At 49.8% G+C, this 23,920-nt stretch overlaps 1 protein-coding gene across 10 annotated transcripts in view; it reads left to right on the top strand.

Moving 5' to 3' along the window:
* Positions 1-23,920, top strand: part of Prrc2b (proline rich coiled-coil 2B) — an 85,170-nt gene that overhangs the window by 41,587 nt on the left and 19,663 nt on the right. For 5 of the 10 annotated variants that reach the window (XM_021655764.2, XM_021655686.2, XM_060389913.1 and 2 more), the window contains exons 9-16: positions 356-495; positions 5,014-5,104; positions 6,443-6,635; positions 11,311-11,626; positions 14,249-14,484; positions 16,456-16,651; positions 20,271-20,487; positions 21,081-23,153. In XM_021655764.2, coding sequence (XP_021511439.1) covers positions 356-495; positions 5,014-5,104; positions 6,443-6,635; positions 11,311-11,626; positions 14,249-14,484; positions 16,456-16,651; positions 20,271-20,487; positions 21,081-23,153 — 3,462 coding nt within the window. The remainder of the gene's footprint in view (positions 1-355; positions 496-5,013; positions 5,105-6,442; positions 6,636-11,310; positions 11,627-14,248; positions 14,485-16,455; positions 16,652-20,270; positions 20,488-21,080; positions 23,154-23,920) is intronic. The other 5 variants (XM_021655841.2, XM_060389914.1, XM_060389911.1 and 2 more) reach the window with 4 other exon arrangements.

Genomic DNA, 23,920 nt, shown 5'->3' on the forward strand with positions numbered 1-23,920 from the left:
GTGAGAGATCATGCCTGAGGAGGGTCTTTGTGCTCTGGAGACTGCAGAGAACATCCAGGCATGGCGGGTTAGGTGACGAGGGTTGGGCCTGGCAAGGGGCATGGTTTGCAGCATGGAGTCCCTGCAGTGCCAGAGTCTGGCAGTGCTGTGGTCAGGGCAGCAGTGAGCATGTGTCACTGTGGATGAAGCTGATCCCTGTCCAGAATGTCTTTAATTGTTCATTGCATATTCCTTCTAAAAGGAAGTAATGCAGATACTCAAACATCAGACCATGCATGGTGGAACTTGTGTTTGGAAAGTGACTGCTTCCACTTGTAAGTCGATATAAGCCCATCATTCTTGTCTGTCTCACCAGCAAAGAAAGGTCAGGCATGGCACGGCCAGTGCGCCCACTAAGGCAGCTGGTGGAGCGGGCACCACGACCCACCATCATCAACGCAGAAAACCTGAAGGGCTTGGATGATCTGGACACCGATGCAGACGATGGCTGGGCAGGTGGGTGGCAGGAGGGACAGCAGCCCTGTGGCACCAGTGTTTGCTGTTCTTGGACACGGCAGACTCCCTGAGCCCTATGTGCAGTCAGACCAGAGGGCCCTCCTCGAACAAGTGGGATCTTCTTTGGGCTGTGATCTTAATTCTAAAGCTATTGAGTTTTTAAAGAACTTTCTGGACTTGCAGCCATTTACCAGTATGCCTGGATAGAAACCTCACCCCTTGTACTGGGCTGTGTACTTAAACAGCCCCAAGGATATCACCTTCTTCTAGAGTTTTTTTTTTTTTTTCTTACGTTATATTTACTTATTTTCTTGGGGTACATGTGTTTGTGCACACGGGATTGCCTGCCTGTGTCCTGGGAATCCACTCAGGTCATCAGCCTTGGCAGTATGCGGCACACCTACCTTCGGAGTTATCTGGCTAGAGCAAGCCCTGCCCTTTCTGAGTCAGGGTCTCCGTATGTAGTTAAGACTGACCTTGACCTCTGTGTTTGCTTCAGTCTCCTGTGATTGCAGGGAAGAGGTACCCTCCTACGTGCTCTTGACCCTGGGCCATTGCTTTAGTCCCTGTTTTGTTTTTTAGACACAGGCTCTTATATACCGCAGGCTGGTCCAGGCTCAGCACCTGCTCTTGCTTCCACCACCTGCTCAGTGCTAGGATTAGGGTGCTGTCACTGCTCCAGTGACTGTCAACAGAGCGGCAGCCTGGTGCAGCCGCTGTGTCCTGCTCTCGGCTGACACTTTGGTATTCGCCAGCATTTTCATGTGTGTTGCAGTTTCTGTCCGTCCTACAATGTACTTTTGTATCTGTTGAGATGTCTCATTAAGGAGATCTCATGGCTCTAGAGAGAAGGCTTAGGGGTTAGGAACACAAGCTGCTCCTAAAGGGGACATTGATTCTGTTCCCAGCACCTATATGGCAACTCATAACTATCTGGAATTCCAGTTTCAGAGGATCTGATACCTCTTCTGGCCTCCACAAATGGTCAGAACACTCACACATTTAAAATAAAACAAAACAAAAACCTAGGCTACATGGAGCACCCCTTTAATCCCAGCACTTAGGAGGTAGAGACAGGTAGATCTCCAGGAGCTCAAAGCCAGCCTGGTCCACAGAGTAAGTTCCAGGACAGCCCGGGAGACACAGAAACCCTGTCTCGGGAAGCAGAAAAAATAATTTCAGGTGGTAATACACACCTTTAATCCCAATACTCAGAAGCCAGAAGCAGAAGGATCTCTGATGTTGAGGCCAGACACATAGTCAGATCCTGTCTCAACAAAATTAAAATAAAAACAGAAAGAAAAATAGGGGTCAGGCATAGCTAGAGAGATAACGACCCCATTAAGAGCGCTCATTGCTCTTGCTGAGGACCTGGGTTCAATTCCCAGCACCTGTGGCAGGTGCTTCACCATTACCAATAACTCCAGTTCCTGGGGACCTGAAGCCCTTAGACTCCTCCGTGCTATGGTACTCATAAATTCACACAGGTACACACATATATAATAATAACTAAAAGAAAGACATGCACATTACTTATATGCTGGAGAGGTGGCTCTTTAGTTAAGTGCATCTTCTGTGCCCTCAGCTCCAGGGCTATGATGCCCTCTTCTGGCTTAACACGGGCACTAGATACACACATAACATTTACTCACAAAGATACACGCAGTCAGGTAAAAACAAAATAAATCTCTCTCAATTACCTTTTGCATCCAGTCCAAATGTTTTTTGTTTTTGTTTTGTTTTGTTTTGTTTTGCCTTCTTGGGAGTAGCGATGTTCCGTAGGGTCCAGCAGTCCTGTTGCCTTTGCCATTGGCCCACTCACCATTTCAGCTTAATGAGATGGTCCTGTTGAATTGGTTTGGCACTTTTGCCAGATGACCACATACATCCTTGTGTGTTTCTGGATGCTGTTTCCATGGACCTGTTTATTCAGCTGTGCTGGTTGTAGTAACTCTTAAACTCAGATAGTTTGAGCTTGCCTCTTTGGGTCTTTGCACATTTGACTCCTCAAGTAATTTGTGCAAATTTAGACTCAACCCTGGCAGTATTTATAATGAGTCTGTTTCTGTGTCAAGTTCAGCCATGCAGTCTACACTCTTGTGTTCCAGGATCCTGCTAAATCTCTGCTAGATTCCTCTTTCTGTCATCAATGTTCTGTATTCAGTGGAGATTATTTTTTTTAAGGTTTATTTTATTTTTAAGTATGTGTCTGTGTATGGCTACATGCACATGAGTGCAGATGCCTGTGAGGCCAGAAGAGGGCACCAGATCCCCTGGAGCTGCAATTATAGTTCCTGGACATAAAACTTGAGTTCTCTGCAACCGGTATACATACTCTTAGCTGCTGAGCTGTGTGTCTCAGCTGCAGTGGAGAGGACCTTAGTGTTTTCTGGTAATTTTATTCATGGGTTGAGGGCTTGCTTAGCATGTGCAGGGAAAGTGCTGAGTTTAACTGCGGCTACAGATACCCATCCAACCCTACCACATACATAGGCTGGAAGTGCTGGTGTGTCCTATAGTCCCGGCCTCAGCTCCTTAGGCAGCTAAAACCAGAGGGTCACTTCACCAGCCTTGTTTGTCTTTAACAGTGGTAGTAGGGGCCAGGTGTGTGTCTCATTTAGTGAGAGTGCTCGTCTGACATACAGAAGGCACTGGGTCCAGTCCCCCTCCAGCGTGTAAATAGGCTGTGGTTGGGGATGGGACTTTGACTGCATAGCAAATTCAAGGCCAACCTGCAACACGTGGACGATGTCCCCTATGTAAATAAATGAAGATAATGGTTTTCAGGTACTTTATGTTTAAGATACTACTATAAATGCAGTTTTTTGTGTTTTTAATTTTAATTCATTTTCAGTTTTTTTTTTTTAAAACAAATAATAGCTGTGTTTTCCACTGGACTTTGAAGACCATACCTGTTGGTCTTACTGTTTTTCTTGATCTAGACTTTCCCGTATGAACTGTCATGCCACCCGTAAATGAAGACAGTTTGTTTTTATGGTGCTGGAGAGCAGACCCGGGGCCATGCTCATGGTGGGCTGATGCTGTCCCACCAAATTGTGTACCTGCTCCTTTAAGATGGGCTTCACAAGCCTGGTGAAATGGTGTGGTGGAAGGCAGGCTGGTGGCATTCTGAGCTAGCCCGATCTACAGTGAATTCCTGGACTGCCCAAAATAAATAAATAAATAGACAGACATACATTTGTTTTACATTAACTAGTAAATTTTAATATTACTTTCCCTGTGGCGTTGGGGCTGGCACCTGGGAGTTCAGGCGCGCGGCGGATGCCCTGAGAACCTTCCCCAGCTATCTCTTCTGCTGGTTCCCATGTCTGTTTCTTGTGTGCTGCGGTGTCTTTACGGTAGCGCTACACTGGACCTCTGTGGTCGTGTGCCACTCAGGTGAGAGGCTGACTAGTCAGGGCGGGACGTTCCCTCCTGTTCTGGTTTGCTGGGCATTTGGGGTTTTGTTTCTTAAGCCTCAGTGTGTAGATCCCATGCTCATGTTCCTTGTTTTGACAACATGGCAGATGCATTAATGACCTGGATTAAATGTCCCCACCTGTTGTGGGCCTACATTCAATTTTCTAATGTCTTACTAACATTGCATGCGGCTCTGTTTGTGAAGGCCTTACTTTTTTTATACCTTTGGGGCTGCGTGTGTTATGTATGTTCACTCATGTGCGTATGTGGAGACTTATATCACTCTTCATCTTATTATTTTATTATCTATCTGTCTGTCTAAGACAGGGTTTCTCTGTGTGGCCTTGGCTGTCCTGGACTCACTTTGTAGACCAGGTCTTGAATTCACAGCGATCCCCCTGCGTGCACCGCCACACCCGCCCTTCACCTTATTTTTGAGATACGGTCTTTCAGTGAACCAGAAGTTGACTACTTTACAGGCTGGCTGGCCGGCCAGCGAGCCCCTGGTTTCCCTCTGAGTCCACCCGTCGGCGTGGGGTTACAGGCATGCACAGCCATGTCTGACACTTCTTCGGATACCACCCTTTTCCTCCCATTTGTGCACTCTAGTCACCCACGTCCACTTGTACGACCCAGTCATAGTCTGCTAAATGGTTCTACCGCATTTTGTCCATCAGTTATGGACACTTTGGCAGCCTGTGCCCGTCAGTGCACAGGACGCTAGAAGTCTCTGACAAGTGTCTGTGTTACAGAGGTGGACCCCTGTCTGTTTTCCCTTTCTGCTGCTTCCAGTTACAGTTGCAGGTTGGCCGTGGTGGTGCATACCTGTAATCCCAGCACTGTGGGGCAGGGCAAGACTGTGAGTTGTTGAAAGTCTAGGCTATACAGGAGATTGTCTTTATTTTCATCTTGATTTAAAACTTGTCTGTGGGAGGGTTGGTATTGCCTAACCCATTGCTCTTGTGGGAACCCCGGACTCCCGGCAGGTGGCAGCTGGGTGGGGTAGGCACCCCTTCACGTCAGTTGGGGCACCACAGGCTGTGGAGACACTGTCGTCTCTGAGTTGTCTCATCTTCCTGGGTCCTCTTGCTGTTGCAGGCCTCCACGAAGAAGTAGACTATTCTGAGAAACTGAAGTTCAGTGATGATGAGGATGAGGAGGAAGTTGTGAAGGATGGCCGGTCAAAGTGGTAAGTCCCCTGACCCCAGCTCCGAGCGTGGAGCAGTCAGAAGCCCTCATAGGCTTGTTAGTGCGCATGGCCCGCACTGTGCTAGGAACAGTTCTTGGTTTCCATAGCACAGGGATGGGCTCTGCTGAGGACAATGTAGGAACGGGTCAGGCTTCCATCCAGGCTGACCATCTGGATCCTGTGCCTGGTCCTTAAACCTCTGCACTTATTTCTCACTGATTGTCCATGGGCGGAGTACCCTGAAAAGCTTTTGTGGGGCCCCAATCTAAGAACTCTCGGGGGCTGGGCTTGTCAGCAGCACCCTGGGAAGGTGCAGAAGCAGGTGTGTGCACACCAGGGGCCCTGCATTCATTCCACCGTCTCTCTCTCTCTTTCTTGGATCATGTCCATTGGACTGGTCTTACTTAATGCCCTTTGGAAAATAAGACACTGTACTGGAATTCCGTAGGTTTTCATTTTTTATTTATTTTTATTGTTTTAAAATTGTGTGTGCACATGTGTATGTATGCACTTGAGGTTAGCTCTCCTGCCCCAGTCTTTGATGCTGACTGCCTTCCTGACACCCATGCAGGTTGGCTGTGACTGTGGTTGTGGTTGGCGCCAGATCTTTGCTCTGTTCAGCACTCCCTCCTGCAGAGCGCTCCCTGCCCAGTCGTGCACTGTCTCTCTTTCTGCCCTGGTGGACTTTCTAAATTCTTGCTGTTCACTGTAGTAGTCTTTTAGTATCTGCCTGGTTGGGCACCTGTGCTAGGCAGAGCCGAGAAGGGAGGTGGGGTGCTCTGAGGCAGAGTCCTAGCTCTGCCCTTCTGTCTCCTCATCTCTCCTGAGGCCAAGTTCCCAGCTCTCTTAAGATTTTGTATTAGTTATTCTTTTATGTGTATGGGTATTTTGTCTGCATATGTGTCTGTGCGCCACATGCATCCAGTGTCTGTGGAGGTCAGGAGAGGGTGTTGGAGCCCTGGAACTGTAGTTACAGACAGCCACCATGTGGGTACTGGAAATTGAATTCAGGACCTCTGCAAAAGCAGCCAGAGCTGTTAACCCCTGAGCCAGCTCTTCAGCCCCAGCTCTTTAAATTCGAGTGAGCAGGCCTTGTCTTTGCCATCAAGGACAGGCGGTGAGTTACATTTCTCCCAGGGCTGGATGACTGATGGTGACTTGGTAAACACTGGGCCTTATGCAGTTCACACATAAAGGCCTTATGTGTGGTGCAATGTTGAAGGAAATGAGTCTATAAATTGTTGTAATAGCTGGCTTCAAAGTCCCAGAGGTCCCTGACCACTGTGGTCAGACAGGGCTGACTGTCTGGGCAAACTTAACAGTTGCCGTTTGTCCTAGGAACAGCTGGGACCCACGGCGGCAGCGGGAGTTGTCACTGAGCTCTGCAGACAGCACTGATGCCAAGCGCACCCAGGAGGAAGGGAAGGACTGGAGCGAAGCAGCCAGTGTGTCCCGTGTCGTCAGAAAGCTGCCAGAGCCTCAGCCTCCTTCCAGGAAGCTTCACGGCTGGACATCTGGCCCCGACTACCAGGTACTGTGTCCCCAGGGCCTGTTCCTGGCTGTTTACCTGCCCTGGTACATGCATGTGCTCTCGCTCTCTCTCTCTTCTGCCCCTTTACATTCATTTGCATGCACGTGTGTATACACACGTGTACACAGACACACCAACCCATTTGAACATTTCCTGAAGATAATGGTTGCCTCCAGCTACTCTCCTAAGAGTTCATACAATGTTGATATCGGTGGCTGTGTTTCCAGAAATGCTGGGTCATGTTTGTTGTCCTTTTCTTCTTCTTTTTTTTTTTTTAAAGATTTATTTATGTTTATGAGCACTCTATTTACATGTATTCTTGATAGAAGAGGCCATCAGATCTCACTGTAGATGGTTGTGAGCAGCCGTATGTGGACACATACGTCATGGCATGCGTGTGGAGGTCAGAGGACAACTTTGTGAAGTTGGTTCTCTCCTTTCACCTCTGTGGTTTCCAGAGGTCAAACTCAACTATCCAGCTTTGAGACAAAAGTTCTACCCCCCTGAGTTTTGTGGCTAGTCTTCCCTTCTTTGAAACAGTAATAAAGGTAATAGGAAACTTGGAATTAAATACAAAGACTGGCTGGCCATGGTGACATATGCCTTTAATCCCAGTACTCAGGAGACAGAGATAGGTGCTCTATGAGTTCAAGACCAGCATGGCCTGTATAGTGAGTTCTAGACTAGCCGAGGGCTACCTAGTGAGACCCTGTCCCCCACAAAAAACAAAACAGAATCACAAAGGCTGTGTTCCTTGGTGACTGAGGAGTGTGCCACCTACCTGGGTAGACTCTCACTACAGGCTGTGCTGGTGTTTTCTTCCTGCCCAGACAGTTCTGTTTTTTTAAGAACCAGAGTCAGCCTGGAAACTGGTGTTGCTGCCTCGCTGTTGTGCATTCAGCAGGCAACAGTACTGCCGAAGTCCCACAGCCTTTCCCCAGTTCTACAGCTGCATGCTTAGGAAGGGGGCAAGCTCCTCCATGTGGGGTGGGCTAAGGCTTGCTCATGGCCAGATTCCCTGGACTCCTCCTGGCTCTGGTGATTGGCATTTTGTTCTCTTGGTGAATGTGATATTGCCAAGGCTTACACTGGACAGTCCTTTTCTCCACCATGATTGACAAGACATGTGGGAAAATGTGGAGACTGGCTAGCTATTACCATATTTAAAACTGTGTGTGTGCGTGCGCGTGTGTGTGTGTGTGTGTGTGTGTACGGGAGTCAGTGTGTAGAGTTCAGAGGACACCTTCACAGAGTGAGTTCTTCCCTCTTTATGCCAGTCTGGGGACTGGACTCAGCTCGCCGGGCTCCTGCAGCCAGCATCTTTACCTGCTGAGCCGTCTCACTGGCGCCACTTATGCTTTCAGGTTAGTCATTCATTTTAGCACTTGATAATCTGTCATCGTCTGGAGTTAGGATCCTCACTGTGGATCCTCTAGTTTCTTATTTCACTTTGAGCTCTTGCTTCCTGTCTAAGGAGAAGCTCCTTCAAAACTCATCCAGGCCTGAGTCTCCTGCTCTCCGGGTCTGTTCTCTGAAGAACTCTTGGTTCTTTTGAGTGCTGGATAATATTCCTGACACTCAGGAATACTTGTTACTATTGGTCCTTGTCAGTGGGAACAGGCATCTGATTTTGTCGTATCTCCATTCCTGTCTGTATTAAAAATCTGAAATTTGGGGGCTGGAGAGATGGCTCAGAGGTTTAAGAACACTCCCTGTTCTTCCAAAGGTCCTGAGTTCAATTCCCAGCAACCACGTGGTGGCTCCGAACCATCTATAGTAAGATCTGGTGTGTAGGCATAATGTTGTATAAATAATAAATAAATCTTAAAAAAAAAAAATCCGAAATTTGTGTGTGTGCGTGCGCACACATCCTCACAGGAGCTCAGGTTTTACTGTATAACTGTGGAATCTGGCGGAGAGTTTGCTCTCCATCTCTCCTTTCCACCCTGTTCAAGACAGGGTCTTTGGTGTTTTTCTGTTTCTAATAGGCCTGAGAGTTTCTGGGATTTCTCCTGTCTGGTTCACCTCTCCCTGGGGAGCACTGGGGTTAGAGGCACTCATGCTATGCATCTGGCTTTTATATGGAGTCTGGAGTTTGCACTTGGGTCCTCACACTTGTCCAGGCCTCCTTTGCCCTCCTTAGGTATTTATACATCCCTCTCATAACAGAAATCCCACATTCCTAACAATGATGCTTCCTTGGTCGGCTGCTGTGTGAGCAGTTTCCGTTGCACGGATCCCTCCCCGGCCCCGAGGTGTCACCTTTGCTCCACAGTACCCTCCCTGAATTTCCTTATCATGGTTGTCCCAAACCAAGCCGCCGCTCAGATTCATTCCTTGCAGCTGCTGGATTCAGGTCACCCACACTGAGACCCTGTGACTCCCTGGCAGCTGACACACCAACCTTTCCTGTCACACCCAGTGATCTGTGAGTGAGCAAGTGATGGGAAAGAAAAAGGCATTGTTTGGAATTCTCTTGGGAAACATTTCGGCTCTGTCCCTCACTTGTGCACCTTTCCCTCCTGTCATTTCTGTGTGCTTGGGCTCTGTGCTGGCTGAAGAGGGCGCAGTGTCTCCCCACCCCTCCAGAGACTGAAAGCTTCGCAGTGAATGTGGATCCTTGGAGTCTGTTTTAGTCCTGTTGAGATTACCAGGTTTAAGAATACAGAAAAGGGCTGGAGAGATGTTAAGAGAGCTCAGAGGTTAGGAGCACTGGCTGCTTTTGCAAAAGTCCAGAGTTCAATTCCCAGCAACCACATGGTGGCTCACAACCATCTATAATGAGATCTAGGTCCCTCTTCTAGCCTGCACATGTACATGCACATAGAACATTGCATATAAATAAATAAATGACTAAATAAATAAGTGAATCTTTTTTTAAAAAATACATAATAAAAGTGGTGGCACACACTTGCAGAGGCAAGCAGATCACTGTGAGGTGGAGTCCATCCTGGTCTACAAAGCCAGTCCAGGACAGCCACGGCTATGCAGAGAAACTCTGTCTTGAAAGAAAAAAACAAACAAAAAACCATAAAAGTGAACTGAAGAAATAGCTCGGTAGGTGAGAGTATGTACTGCTCTTCCAAAGGATCCAAGTTCAGTTCCCAGCACCCGTATTAGGTGGCTCTCTGCTACCCGCAACTCCAGCTTCGGGAGGTCTGGACACTCTGGCCTCTCCTGGCACGTGTATCCAACACAGACATAAACACATAACAATAAAAATACATGTCTTTAAAAAATTTTATGTGTGTGGGTATTTGACTACATATGTGTGTGTGTGTGTGTGTGTGTGTGTGCATGTATATGTATTGTACATGCACCACATGCATGCTTGTTGCTGTGAATGCCCTGGAACTGGGTTACAGTCAGGTGTAGGAGCTGGGAACTGAACCTGGGTTCTCTAGAGGAGTACCCAGTGCTCCTAACTGCTAAGCCATTTCTTTAGCCCCATAAAAATAAATCTTAAAAACAAAAAAAACCATACACATAGAGAAGCGAGTTGTCAGGATGCCCCAGTGGGTAAAGGAGCCTGCTGCCAAGCCTGATGACTTATTTGAATTCAGACCTCAGGTCCCTGATGGTGGAAGGAAAGAACTGACTTCCCAAAGTTCTCACATATAAAACGCATGCGAGTGCACACACACACTCACACACACTCACATTTTTAATGCAGGGCCTGGAGAGATGGTTCAGGTGTTAAGAATGCTTTCTGCTTTGCTTAACGACATGAGTCTAGTTCTCAGCCCCCATGGCCAGCAGCTCACAACTGTCCTCAGGAGATCTGACACCCTCTTCTGGCCCTAAGGCACCTGCCCTCACATGTGGATACACACATTAAAAAAAACTTCTTAAAAAAAAAAAAAAACTTCTTAGTTTTTGAAGGTTGAACAAGGATCAGATAGCCTATGAGGTGAGCTGTGAAATGGTCAGTAGGCAGCCATCTCTAAAGCATGGTCAGGTGTTTTATTTAGTTGCAAAGTAAGAGAAAAATTCATCCTTGGTTCAGTAAATAGTGTGGAGAGGGTATGTCTGAACGTTTATATTGGGCCTGTATTCTCACTTTACCATAGTTGCTTCTGGAACATGAGAAATTAGGTTTTCGGAGGAATTCTTCACCCTCACAAATGTGAATTTCTTACATAGATGTGATTAGCCTATACGAGAAGCTAGAGCCTTTCCATTTCTGTTTGGCCATCTTAGATTATGGCCTATACCTGTCTGGCTGCCATTCAGAATAGAAAATCGTTTTGTTGTGGCTGGGAATCCACTCCCCTACTGTGTTTTCTCCTTCTCTGTGTCTGCAGCAGCATTGGCTCTGCAGGACGTATTTTTGGTGTTGAGAGTTTTTCCTAGGGCATTTTAACACCCTGATTGTATTGTAACTGACAATTGGCAGGAGACTCAGGGATGGAGAAAATACTCAACCGAGATGTTTGTAGTCACACGTTCTCATTACTATAGGAGCATCGATTTGAAGTCACAGCGTAGGACTTTTATGTTCTCATGGGGCGCTTCTGTGCCTTAGCAGTGATGCATGTTACGTTCTGCTCTGAGGAATCACAAGGCCGGTGCCCCTCCTAGACACTGAGAACATCATTTGCTGTTTTCCTCCTGTTGGTCCCCATTCGGGGAAGCTGCTGTGAACCCACACCTCATTCCATCCTTTTCTCAGCAGAAATCCACAGTGGGCAGCATGTTCCGCCAGCAGTCCATTGAGGACAAGGAGGACAAGCCACCCCCACGGCAGAAGTTCATCCAGTCAGAGATGTCCGAGGCTGTAGAACGGGCCCGGAAGCGCAGGGAAGAGGAAGAACGGCGGGCCCGGGAGGAGAGGCTGGCTGCCTGTGCAGCCAAGCTCAAGCAGCTGGACCAGAAGTGCAAGCAGGCCCAGAAGGCCAGCGAGGCCCCCAAGTCAGTGGACAAGGAGGTCCCCCGATCCCCTGGCATTGAGAAGTCCTCCCCACCGGAGAACGGTCCTGTTGTCCGAAAAGGTGAGAGGTCTCCCTATCCCACAACTGGGAGTCTTGAACTACTGTCCCCACTTCACTGGCTATGAGCTAGCATAACCTGTGGCTAAAAAGCATATACCGGGAAGCAGCAGTCATTTGAAGTGTAGGCCTGGCTGGGTGTGGTGGCATACACTTAATCCCAGCACTTGGGAGGTAGAAGGACAGGATCTCTGTGAGTTTGAGATCACTGTGGTCTGTATAAAGAGTTTCAGACAGATTAGATACATAGAGAGACCCTGTTTTGCACACGCATGCCCACGTGATTAAAAGTGTAGACCTGATTACTTAACTAGTCCCAGCTCACCTTTCGAGTGTGTGTGTTTGTTCTCTAGAGTGTGTATGTGGAGGTCCGAGGGCACCTCTGTGATGTCATCTCTCCTTCCACTTCCCCATGGGTTGAGAGGCTGACCTCACGTCTCCATGCTAAGCGCTTTTACCACTCAGCGTCCTGCCAGCCCCATTTCACCCTGTTAAGCCAGCTGAGGAAATGTCTTGCATATCTGGAAATCACTTCTTTTTTGTCTGTAAATGCTTCCACTGGCAAGGTGGCTCAGCAGGTAAAGGAGGTTGGCTCTCAGCCTGACAGAGCAGAGGTGGAGGAGAGAACAGATAGGGGCAGGGTTTCCTGACTGCCATTACGATGCTATGATTGTGTGTATGTGTGTGCATGCATTCTTACACAGACACAGAGATAAACTGATTCCAGGATATGAGGGCTGGAGACATGGCTCAGTGGCTTAGGAGCCATAGCTGCTTTCACAGGGAACCCAAGTTTTCATTCCCAGCACTCACAGGGTGCTTCACAACCATCTCTAATTCCAGGGCACCTGCCGCTCTCTCTCTGGGTACCAGGCACACACATAATTTACAGGTAGGCAAATGCACTCATACATACACAGAAACTAAAGAAGTCCTCTAAAATGTTTGTATACCTGTCTCTACCTGTACACGTGGAGGGCCTGTGTCAGGTGCCTACAGAGAAGCAATCTTCCGTCATTGCTGCTGCCATCACTTCCTGTCCTGCTCGGCAAAACATAGGACTGAGGGAAAAAAAGAGCATTATTTTACAGGAAATGAAAAGGGGTCTTTCTAGATGTTAGAATGTGCTCCAACCGGCAGTAACAGCTCCAAAAGCAACGTCTGGTGGCTACCAGAGAGCGGTGAGCAGTCTGGACCGAGCACCAGGCCACAGGCATTCTCTGGGGAAGCCATCAGCTGTATCTTGCGGAAGTCCCCTCAGTCAGCTCAGATCGCCTCTTGCTGGGAGAGCCGTCTGTAAATGTCTTCTGTGTGTGTGGTGGTGTTTGGCAGTCTGAAGCTGCCAGTGCCCCTCTGGTGCTGAGGAAGTGCCAGTGTTCTTGTGATGCCACCACCTCTTTGCAGCCTGAGTGGAGACTGCTAACATCTGAGGGCTTACAGAGGTGGCGGTACAGAAACTACTTTGACCATAGTGTGAGTCGGGCCCTGTTGCCCTCTCTTTTAAAATTCTGGGTTCCTTAAAGCCTCTCCCTTCCGACCCCCCAACCATAGGTAGGAGAGAGAAACCTTAGTGGGGAGGGGGTCATAGACTCCTTAACTTCCCCCGGCTGCTTAGGGTCATTCATTCTTTTGGGGCTATACTGTTATCAGCAAAATCAAGAAGCAGACTTCACTTTCTCCTCCAGGCCACCACACCTGTCTCTGGTCTCTCCAAACTTGCCACACTTTCTCTTTCTGTGCTCTCATATTTATATCTCTCAGAGTCCTAGACCACACCCCTCTCCTTGCTAAACAAGGCCATTACCAGCTGGCAAAGACCACACCCCTAGGAGGCTATCATCAGCTGTAGACAAACTAAAAAGCTCAAACTAAAATCCCACACTTGCAATTAAAACAAAAACATACTTACATAACATAACTGAGTTTTTAAGAAAACCAAAACTTCATTACAAGGTCCTGTTTAGTCAGGCCTTGTTTAGGCCATGATCACATTGAATTCTCATACAAGCCTTGCGGAACAGGCTTAGCTGTCAGTGTGTATTGACAGCTGAGGAGGCTGAGGAAAGGCATCAGGTTGCCCACCTGTAGTGGTTGAATTCATTCTGTTTGGAGGATGAATCTGGGGGTCGTCACTGAGGTAGGGGCTGCCTTCTCTCCTGCCCCACCTTGATTGTATACAGTTCTGAGCTGACTCAGCAGCCTCATCTGGTTTTGTTTTTTGGTTGGTTGGTCTTTGCGGGGTTAGAACCTTCTAACTGTGCTTTGTGGGGAATACAGTCTGGTGCCAAGGAGCACTTGGTGTAGGTAGCTGGGCCTAGGTCAGTGAATGGTCCCCAGTGGAGTGTGTCCTGTGGCACAGAAACACTTGCTGTGCACCACAGGGTTGGTCGGGCTCCCGCGAGCTCACTGTGACTCTGTCTTTTCTAGTTAATTTATTTGTACAGCATTCTGCCTGCATGTGTGCCTGTGTACCTGAAGAGGGCACGAGATCACCATAGGTGGTTGTGAGCCACCTTGTGGTTGCTGGAAATTGAACTCAGGACCTTTGGAAGAACAGTCGGTGTTCTTAACCTCTGAGCTGTCTCGCCCCTCACCGTGCCATTTCTTTGTCTGTCTGCTGTGTAGGCTCCCCAGAATTCCCTGTCCAAGAAGTACCCACCATGTTCTTGGAAGACACGCCAGCAACACCCCCTGCAGTGGCTCAGAGCAACAGCAGCAGTAGCAGCAGCAGCAGCAGCAGCAGCGAGGAGGAAGCCAGGGAGACCGGGTCCCCTATACAGGAGTTCAGCAAGTATCAGAAGTCCCTTCCTCCCCGTTTCCAGCGCCAGCAGCAGCAGCAGCAGCAGCAGCAGCAGCAGCAGGTAAACTGGCAGATGCTCATCCCACTCACCTCCAGTTTAAAGAATCAGCAGTACCCTCACATGGTACAGCTGCCGTCGCAAATGTCAGGGATCATACTTCTAAAACTCGGGAGATCTCCCCATTGGGAGAGGCTCTGTGCACGAACCAAACACTTGTGTACACTGAGTACTGTGCTCTCTGAGCTACGTTTGATGCAGCCACTCGCGCGCGCCCCCCCACCCCACCCTGTTTAAACGTACTTGGGCTTCTGAGGCCTCCAGAGCCTTCTGCACTGTCTCCAGAATTCCTGAAGAGGGACAAGTCAGCTTTGGATTAAGGATTCATCTTGTAGGGTTCATATTGGAGAGTCATGGCTCCCACCCAGTGTTCTTAACTGGCAGAGTGTGGCCACATTGGCTAGTGTCACTCATCAGCCCATTCTCTTCTTTGGTAAACTGGAGAGGTTGGGTTCCTGCTTCAACACAGCAGAGAGCTCTGTGTTCCTTAGAGAATAGTGACCACTGGGACTGGGATTAGCTCTGGCAGGGCTTGCCCAGCATGAGGGGGAGCCCGGGTTCAGTTTTTGGTGCCAGCAAAGGAAATGGCAGTTGTTCCTAGGAACCGTGTGTTTTGATGGAAGTGAGATGGTTGCAGTGTTTCTTGGAAGCCCAGCTGGGTGTGTAATGTTTTCATCTAAAACTGCTTCAAAGTGGATGTGCCTTGGAGACCAAGGATCTCCTTTAATTTCCTACGACTCCCCTCCCCCGTTTCTGTGCTTTGGGGTCACAGGAAGCATTCTCGTGGCTCTATCAACTCTGTTTATGTTATTGCTGTATAAACGTACACAGTCACTTGAGACTGGGAGTTGGAGGTACAGTGTTCGTGGCAGTGGTTGTTTCTGCAGCTCTTCCTGCGGATGGAGGAGGTGGTGGTGGTGCATTGTACCTCAAGAGTGTGAGAGCAGCAGGGCTGCTGGGCTGGCCTGGTCCTCAGGTACTGTGATTTAGCCAGAGAGTGTTATATAGGCCTCAAAGTTAGCTCTTCAATCTTCCCGTCATTGAGTTGCCATGACTGAGTGTTCCTCAGAGAGATGCTGTGAGCGCAACAGAACTGCCAGGATGAGTTGCAGCCCGACAGCAGGCTGGAAGGCCGTTCTGTTCTCAGTGGGACCGACAGGCTGAAGATCTCATGGAGTTTGTCCTTGACGTCTGACTTAGCACATGCATCCCCCGTTTTAGACTCGAGTCTGGTTGGGTGGAGTGAGTGTCTCATTGCTGAATAATCACTGATGTGCTTAGGTACCTCAGAGCACAGTGCCCCAGCAAGCTGGATACACTGTCTCTTACGATTTAGTTAGGGAGACAGGCAGCTGGCTCTGTGAGAGCAGCAGGAGGAGCAGGAGTGCTTGTGGGAGCACAGAATAGGGACCTGGTCAGGTCTGGTGGCCACTTTGCAGAGGGAATATGCCTACGCCAGAAACTCCGTTGGGAAGGAAGAGGAGAGGAGCATCATAGTGCAAGGCCCAGGATTTCCCATGGTCTGCAAGGGCCCACAGGACTGTGAAGCAGAGTGGAGTGTGTCGTGGAGGTGGAGCCAAGGGCATAAGATCCCATAGAACCTCATAGGCTACTGGTAGCCCTGTGGGGTCAGGTTGTTGGGCAGAAGGCTCCACCGAAGGCTCCTTGGAAGCTCAAGGCTAACAAATGTAGAGTGGGGGGGGGGACTGTAGACAACCCTGGCCGTGTTCCTCGTTGATGTGGACCCGATTCTGTGAGATGCTCAGTCACCCTGTGACTGTCTTCTGATGTTGGTGGCACGGGAGCATGCAGCCTTGTAGTTACACACCGTGGCTGTCTCTCAGCCTGAAAGCTGCCACATGCCTAGCACATTCCTCATTTCTGTTAGGGGCTTTCTTGTGCCCCTCCTGGAGGGCTGGGCCATGAGCACCTTTGTGTGCCCTGCTCTCATTCCCTACTTGTCTCCTTCCCCAGGAGCAGCTGTACAAGATGCAGCACTGGCAGCCGGTGTACCCCCCACCTTCTCACCCCCAGCGCACCTTCTACCCACACCACCCCCAGATGCTGGGCTTCGACCCACGCTGGATGATGATGCCCTCCTACATGGACCCACGCATCACACCTACTCGGACACCCGTGGACTTCTACCCCTCAGCCCTGCATCCTTCAGGTGAGCACAGGGGCGGGTGAATGCGCAGTGAAGGGAAGTCACCAGGAGCGCTAGGCACACTGTAGTCCGGTGCAGCCCCTTTGCCAGGTCGTGTGGCCACTCATGAGTTTTATGAAGTTAAAGACACAATTCTGCTCCAGTCAAAAAGTTATGGGGACCTGAGTGTGGTTTGGGAGACATGTCTGTAGTTTCAGCACTTGAGAGGCTGAGACAGGAGGATGGTGAGGTTGAGACCAGCCTGGGATACATATTAAGACTGTCTCTAAAGAAAGCAGTACAAAAATTGTAGAGATGCGTATGAACTCATGTGTTGTAAGTTGCTTGGATTGCACTCAAGTTTCTGCTCAGCCGTCACATTTTGCATCCTTGCTTTTGGGTTTCTCTAGTCATGATTATTCCTTCCCAAAGTTTATCTAATGCCTTTAAATAAAACCAGATTTGGGGTTTCATCAGCCCTTTGTTTTACTGTACATTCCTTTTGTACCTAATACTGTTGGTGCTCATTTGTCTGCTTTCCTCGCTTATTGAAGATTTGCACAATGTTTCCAGGGCTGCCTTGCTGGGTTCAGGTGATGTGGTCTTCTCGGCAGCCAGCTGTTTATCTTACTGTCATGTGGTCGCAAGTGTGCTCTCTCTCTCTCTCTCTCTCTCTCTCTCTCTCTCTCTCTCTCTCTCTCTAGTCATACTGAAATAATCCATGAAATTGCACTTGCCAGTTGGGTTATACAAATACCCACATCATTACTTTTCCAAAATCTCCTGATCAGTTATTGACAGGTGTTAAAATTGTTTGCCACAGGCTTGGAGGTTTGACCTTATGCTAGAGCACGTCTTAGTATTCACCAGGACCTGGGTTCAACTCTAGCACCAGATATATAAATAAATAACTATCCCAGTGTGGTTGTGGCTTTTTAAACTTCTTATAAGTATAGGTGATTGGTTTTGTGGTGTTTTTTTGTTTTGTCACTGTGTAGCCCTGGGTGGCCTTGAACTTCTTGTGAGACCAGGCTGGCCGAAAAATCAGAGATCCACCTGCCTCTGCATCTTGGTGTTGGGATTTAAGGCGTGGGCCACCACACCTGCTTTTTTGCTTGTTGTTGAGACATGGTCTCTCACTGTAGCTCAGGCTGGCCCAGAACTCATGTGTCTCAGGCTCACATTCATGGAAGTCCTCTTGGGTCAGCCTCCATGTGCACATGGAAAAGAATTGGCCCTCCTTTACCTCAACATGTAGCACCCAATACACATTGTGTTTTTGTGTTGTGTTTTCTGTCTTTGCTACTTTGGGTGGATTATTCTAGGTTTCTTCACTGTTGATTTGGTACCTTTTATTCCAGCCTTTTACTAGTGACTTCTCTGGACCCTGGATTTTACTAGTGCATCTTTTCCTATGTAAGATGACACTGACCGTGCTAACTCTGAAAGTCTGTAGCATTTAGTTGCCATAGCTGGTTCCTTTATGTTGATTTCGATGTTAGTCGTGGCGGTATGCACCTTTAATCCCAGCAATCCAGAGGCAGATGCAGGAGGATCTTTGACTTTGAGGCCAGCCTGGTCTGCATAGTGAGTTCCAGGACAGACAGAGCTACATAGTAAGACTCTGTCTCAGTTGCTGTCCACTGGTGTCCCCCCCCACAAAAACAACAACAACAACAAAAACTGTTTGTTTGTGTGGGCTGGAAAGATAGTCTAGCAGTTAAGAGCAGTGGCTACTCTTCCAGTCCCCAGCACACATGTGGTCTCATAACTCTACAACTCCAGTTCCAGAGAATCTGGTGCCCTCCTCTCATCAGGTGTTTGTAGGCACCAGGCACAAACAACACAATCTTCTGGTTTTTTGTTTTGTTTTGTTTTAAGTTCTTCTGTTTGTCTATGGTCTTGTTGTTTAGGTGTTCATTTCCCCTGCCCTCCCTCTACCCCTGCTTCTCATTGTGTTATTGAGGTTAGTCCAAAACTCAGCCCGTGTCAGCCTCCTGTTGGGATGCACATGTTCCTTTACTATTCCACAAGAAGGTACCAGCACTGGCCAAGGCTGGGTGTGCCCCCCGCAGGAGGGACAGGAGAGAGAAGGGAGTGTTGAGTGTGGAAACGAATGAGTGGGAAGGAGGTTGTCTCCATGCTGCCGTCTGGGAAGCGGTCTCAGCACTGTCTGCAGCTCTGGTATCTCTTCACCTGTGTCTAATCTGCCTTTTTACATTTTAGTGACTGTACATTTTTGGGAATAGGGTTTGCTTCCCGAATTGTTGCTTCCCTTTGTATTTTCTTTTTTCCTCCTTTTAACATTTATTTACCCATTTTTGGAGTGGCGCGTGCACAGCGTGTTTGCAGAGATTAGAAGATCTCAGAAAAACTCAGTTGTCAGGCTTGGCACTGAGCACCTTGACACATTTAGTGGTCTCCCTAGCTCTTGTTTAAAATTTTCCTCTTTGTTTTTAAAGACATGGTCTTACTATGCATCCCTGGCTGTCTTGAAACTCACTTTGTAAACCAGGCTGGCCTCAAACTCACAGAGCTCTGCCTGCCTCTGCCTCCTGAGTGCTGGGATCACAGGCATGCGTAACTACACCCAGAAAGTGCTTAATTCTTTCTTTTTGGCCTTTTAATCATTTAAATGAAAATGTTTACATCTAGTTTATCTAAGATGTATCCAGCTATGATATATTACATTCCATACACGTTCTGGCCATTTGGATTTTAAGTTTAGTTTCAGGACCTGGTAAAGACCTTTCAGGGCCTTTTTTGGATTCATGGCCTTCCTCCCAGGGCCTTCCCACCCTTACAACCAGTCTTGATTAATTTGAGAGATCTCTGCATCATTCTGGGAAGCAGAAATTTTAATACACCCCTCCTCCAAGCCCAAAGAAAGCAAGCGTGCTGTTCTGCTTTCCTGTGGCTGGTTGTTTTTATCTTCCTTGGTCTAGGCTAAGGTAGACTTCCAGGTGGAACTCTCCTGTACCGAAGGGCTTTTTAATGTTCATTAGCATTTCAGAAGCACTGAAGGCCTTCTGCCTGGTTCTGGAGGATGCTGATGGCCAGGCTCACAGATGTGGAAAGGCTGGGGAAGCTTCATAGAGCTGATAGATTCTCATCTGTAGCCGAGTCCATCCGTGCCGATCACCCTGCTCTCCCAACAGCCAGAATTCCCAAATACAAAACGTTGACTGTCCTCGGCCATCTTCCCATCGGCATGGGATGTAGTAAAGTCACATCCCTGTCTAAATCTTCCTGGGAGGGTCTGAATCAACTGAGTGCTGCCTGGTGATTGTGAGCCATCTGGGATATGGCTCATCTCTAGTCTGCACAGCCAAGCAGTGTTGGGGTAGACTCACTGACCAGTCCCACTGGTCTGAAATCTGGCTTCCATTTATCTTTTTCATTACCTTTCCAGTGGATTCTTGTTCTGGGAACCAGAGACGGCTCCTAAGTCTATAAACAGGTCAGACTGTGTGTCATTAGAGTCCTCTGATCTGAGTTGAGTGCGGACTTAAATGTTTAAGGGGTCGTTGCTGTGTCCATGTGGCATTAGGACAGCTGCCTCTTTTGAGACTATGTTTTGCTTTGAGGTTGCTGCCAGACGTTCTGTGTTAGATGAGAGAGGTTGATCCTTTGCCTTCTTCAGGACTGATGAAGCCCATGATGCCCCAAGAGTCCCTCAGTGGGACTGGCTGTCGCTCTGAAGATCAGAACTGTGTGCCCTCACTCCAAGAAAGAAAAGTGACCACCATCGACCCAGCTCCTGTGTGGAGCCCAGAGGGCTACATGGCACTGCAGAGCAAAGGCTATTCACTGTCCCACCCGAAGTCCGCTGACACTCTGGCCATGGGCATGCATGTCAGGTGAGCGTCCCACTACAGCTAGAGGAAGACTCCGCAGTCCCAGTGGAGGGCCCTAGGAAGAGGCCCCATTCCAGGAGACACTACCCGGGGTGGATCGGAAGGAGTGGAAGCAGTGTGCTTGAATGTTTGGTGTGAGTGGCTCTTTCTGATGGCCAGCTGAGGTGCAGAATGAACCCCGTGGTCGCCGAACTGTGGGCATTAAAGGGGCTGTGGGGGGCTCACAGGCAGGTGGCTTGAGAATGGGGTCTGGGCTCACTCCACCTGTGCAAGTGCAGGAGCTAACGCTGCCACCGCTAGGCCCAGGCTCACAGACTCCCAGGCTCCAGCTTGTTCATTGCTCCAGGGGACCGCCAGCTCCTCTCTGTCTCCAGGGTGGTGCATTGAGCTACCACTGCCATCTCCACGCTCACGGACTCCAGGGGCCACCAAGCAACGTGTCATAAGCTAGAGCAAATGTTTGCTTGTGTTTTCCTTTCTTTTTAAAACTTTTTTTTTTCTTTAAAACAAAACAAAACAAAACTAAGCCGTGTTCGGCATGGAGACCAGGAACCAAGCTCCAATCACATTGACTGATTTTTCTGGTTCCTTTTCAGGAATGAAAGGTCTTACTCTGCCTCCCCCGGAAGGTCAGGGGGCATAAGTGCCCAGCGCGATCTCTTTGAGGAGAGAGGGGAGGAGTACTTGAGTGCTTTTGACAAGAAGGCCCAAGCAGACTTTGACAACTGTATTTCTTCTCAAAGAATAGGCCAGGAGCTTTTATTTCCACCCCAGGAAAATGTTCAGGAGGTGGGTGCTCCTGGGGGTCGTACCCCAAACCTCAGGTGTTCCCCACTGGAGCCCGACTTTGTCCCAGCAGAGAAAAAGCCAGACTATGGCAGTTGGGATGTTGGCCACCACCAGCCAAAGGTTGCCGACACAGCCAGCAGTGTTGAGCTGGAGGCACCCCGGGAGGAGCCATCCTTTCATGTTTCCTCCTGGGAGAAGGAAGGGAGCCCCAAGAAACAGCCAGACCCAGAGCCCGAGTGGACACCAGAGCCCCGTAGCTCAAGCAGCCAACACCAGGAGCAGCCGGGCAGGACCCGGAGGTCGGGACCCATCAAGAAACCCGTCCTCAAGGCCCTGAAGGTAGAAGAGAAAGAAAAGGCACTGGAGAGAGTCAGGCAGGGCCTTGGAGAGGAGAGCTCACAGCTGGCCACAGAGAAAGAACCCATGTGCAGGGTTGAAGAGGATGAGGATGAAGAGAACAACCCTGCCCTGGCCAATGCCTCCTCTGCCCTGGAGGACAAGGCCGCTGCCCGGGCTGGGTTCAGCCGTGAATCTAGCAAGCTAGATGAAGATACAAAGGCTGATAAGACCTGGGAGAGCAGACCCTCAAGGGAGGCCAGTGACATTCCCCCAACTAAGAGAAACAACTGGATCTTCATTGACGAGGAGCAGGCCTTTGGGGGTCGGGGCCAGGCCCGGAGCCGTGGCCGTGGCTTCAGAGAGTTCACCTTCCGAGGTGGCCGGCCTGCAGGAAGCAGCACAAGTGGTCTCTGTGGCACAGGTGTGCTCGGGGCTCGCAACATGTACAGCGGTGGCCAGCGAGGTAGCCGAGGCAGGAGCCTTCGTGATTTTCCCCCACCAGAGGATTGCCCCAGAGCCAAGCCCAGGCGGCGCATTGCCAGTGAGACCCATAGTGAGGGCTCAGAGTATGAAGAGCTACCCAAAAGGCGCCGTCAGCGGGGCTCAGAGCCTGGCCACGAGGGCATGCTCATGGAGAGGGACGAGGGTGCCCTGAAGAAGGACTCATGGCGCTCCAACAGGACTTACACTGAGGACCAGGGTGGCCTAGACGCCCGCAGCCGGGGACCCCGGACCTGTGGGAGAGCCCTCCCACCTCGCCTGAGCAACTGCAGCTATGGTCGTAGAACCTTTGTTGCCAAAGAACCTCCCCACTGGCAGAGCAGGAGCCCAGGCAGCTCTTGGCAGGAATATGGCCCCTCTGACCCATGTGGCCCACGGCGAACCATTGACAGAGACTATATCCCAGACTCCTACCGACACTCGGACACATTTGGCAGCAGGGTCTTTGAGGACAGCCGCATGGAGGACAAGAGGTCCTTTTTCCAAGATGACCATGGGGCAGATTCTGAAAGTGCAGAGAATAGGCCCTTCCGTCGGAGGCGGCCCCCACGCCAAGACAAGCCCCCTCGCTTCCGGCGCCTCCGTCAAGAGCGGGAGTCCCTGGGCCTGTGGGGACCTGAGGAGGAGTCCCACCTGCTGGCAAGCCAGTGGCCAGGCCGGTCCAAACTCTGTCCTGGGGACAAGAGTGGTCCTGGAGGTCACAGATCCCCGGAGCTTTCCTACCAGAATTCTTCTGACCATGCCAACGAAGAGTGGGAGACTGCGTCCGAGAGCAGCGACTTCAGCGAGCGGAGGGAGCGGCGAGAAGGCCTTGCAACTGAGCCCGAAGCACAAGGGGAAGGTGGCCTGTCAGGGGCCAGTTTGGGTGAGAAGAAGGAGCTGGCCAAGAGGAGCTTCTCCAGCCAGAGACCCCTGGCTGACAGACAGAGCCGCAAGCTGGAGCCGGGAGGGTTTGGGGAGAAGCCTGTTAGGCCAGGTGGGGGTGAGACTTCCCCCCGCTGCGAGAGCCAGCAGAGTGGGACACCTCTGAAAGTCACCAGGTAATGCGTCAGCACCATCTCGGGTCCTTTGTCGTTGTCCTGTTCGCAGCAGCACCGAGTCCATGCATGCACGCCCTGCCAAGCCAGGCAGCCCTGGCCGCTGTGTGTGAGCGTCTCCATCACTTGCTCCTGCATTGCTTGTCTGCTTCTCCATGGTGTGTCACTGTTGATGTTGTTGTGGCTTGATCAACGGAACCCAAAGTTCCCCGTGCCCTACTCCCCAGAGGCCTTCTTGTGACTGCTGTTCTGGCCCTTGTCCCTAGAGTATAACCTAGGATGTAGTCTTAGCCCTACGCTGATGGCTGTTGCCTGTGTGTGGCGCCTAGTGAGGTCTGGCCAGTCAACCCACTTGTTCCTGCTTGGAGCTGACTGGAAGGCGTCACCTTTCGGGTATGCCCTTAGTGGCCCTGCTTCCCTCTTGCTACGTGGGCTTGGCTGGAGCCATCAAGAACAGAGGGGACCAGGCCACTTGCAGCCAGTGAGCCTCTTTTTCTAGAACCTGAAAGCTTTTGGAGTGGACAGTATGTTGCCCAGGCTATAGAGAGAATATGGGCCTGTTGCCCAGTCAGTGCCTCAGATGGAGGTTTCTGGGGAGCAGAGGTTTCAGCCCTCCTGTCCTTAGAACCCAGGATTCACAAGTTGAGTGCACATACCCCAAAGAGGTTGACTCAGGAAAGTGTCTGTTCTTTTAAGTGTTTGTGTGACCATACTCCAGCCCCAAAAAGGCATCATGAATGTTCTCAAGAGCCCGCAGCTGAGAAAGCCTG

This window comes from Meriones unguiculatus, chromosome 8 (assembly GCF_030254825.1).
Source record: "Meriones unguiculatus strain TT.TT164.6M chromosome 8, Bangor_MerUng_6.1, whole genome shotgun sequence".
NCBI lineage: Eukaryota > Metazoa > Chordata > Mammalia > Rodentia > Muridae > Meriones > Meriones unguiculatus.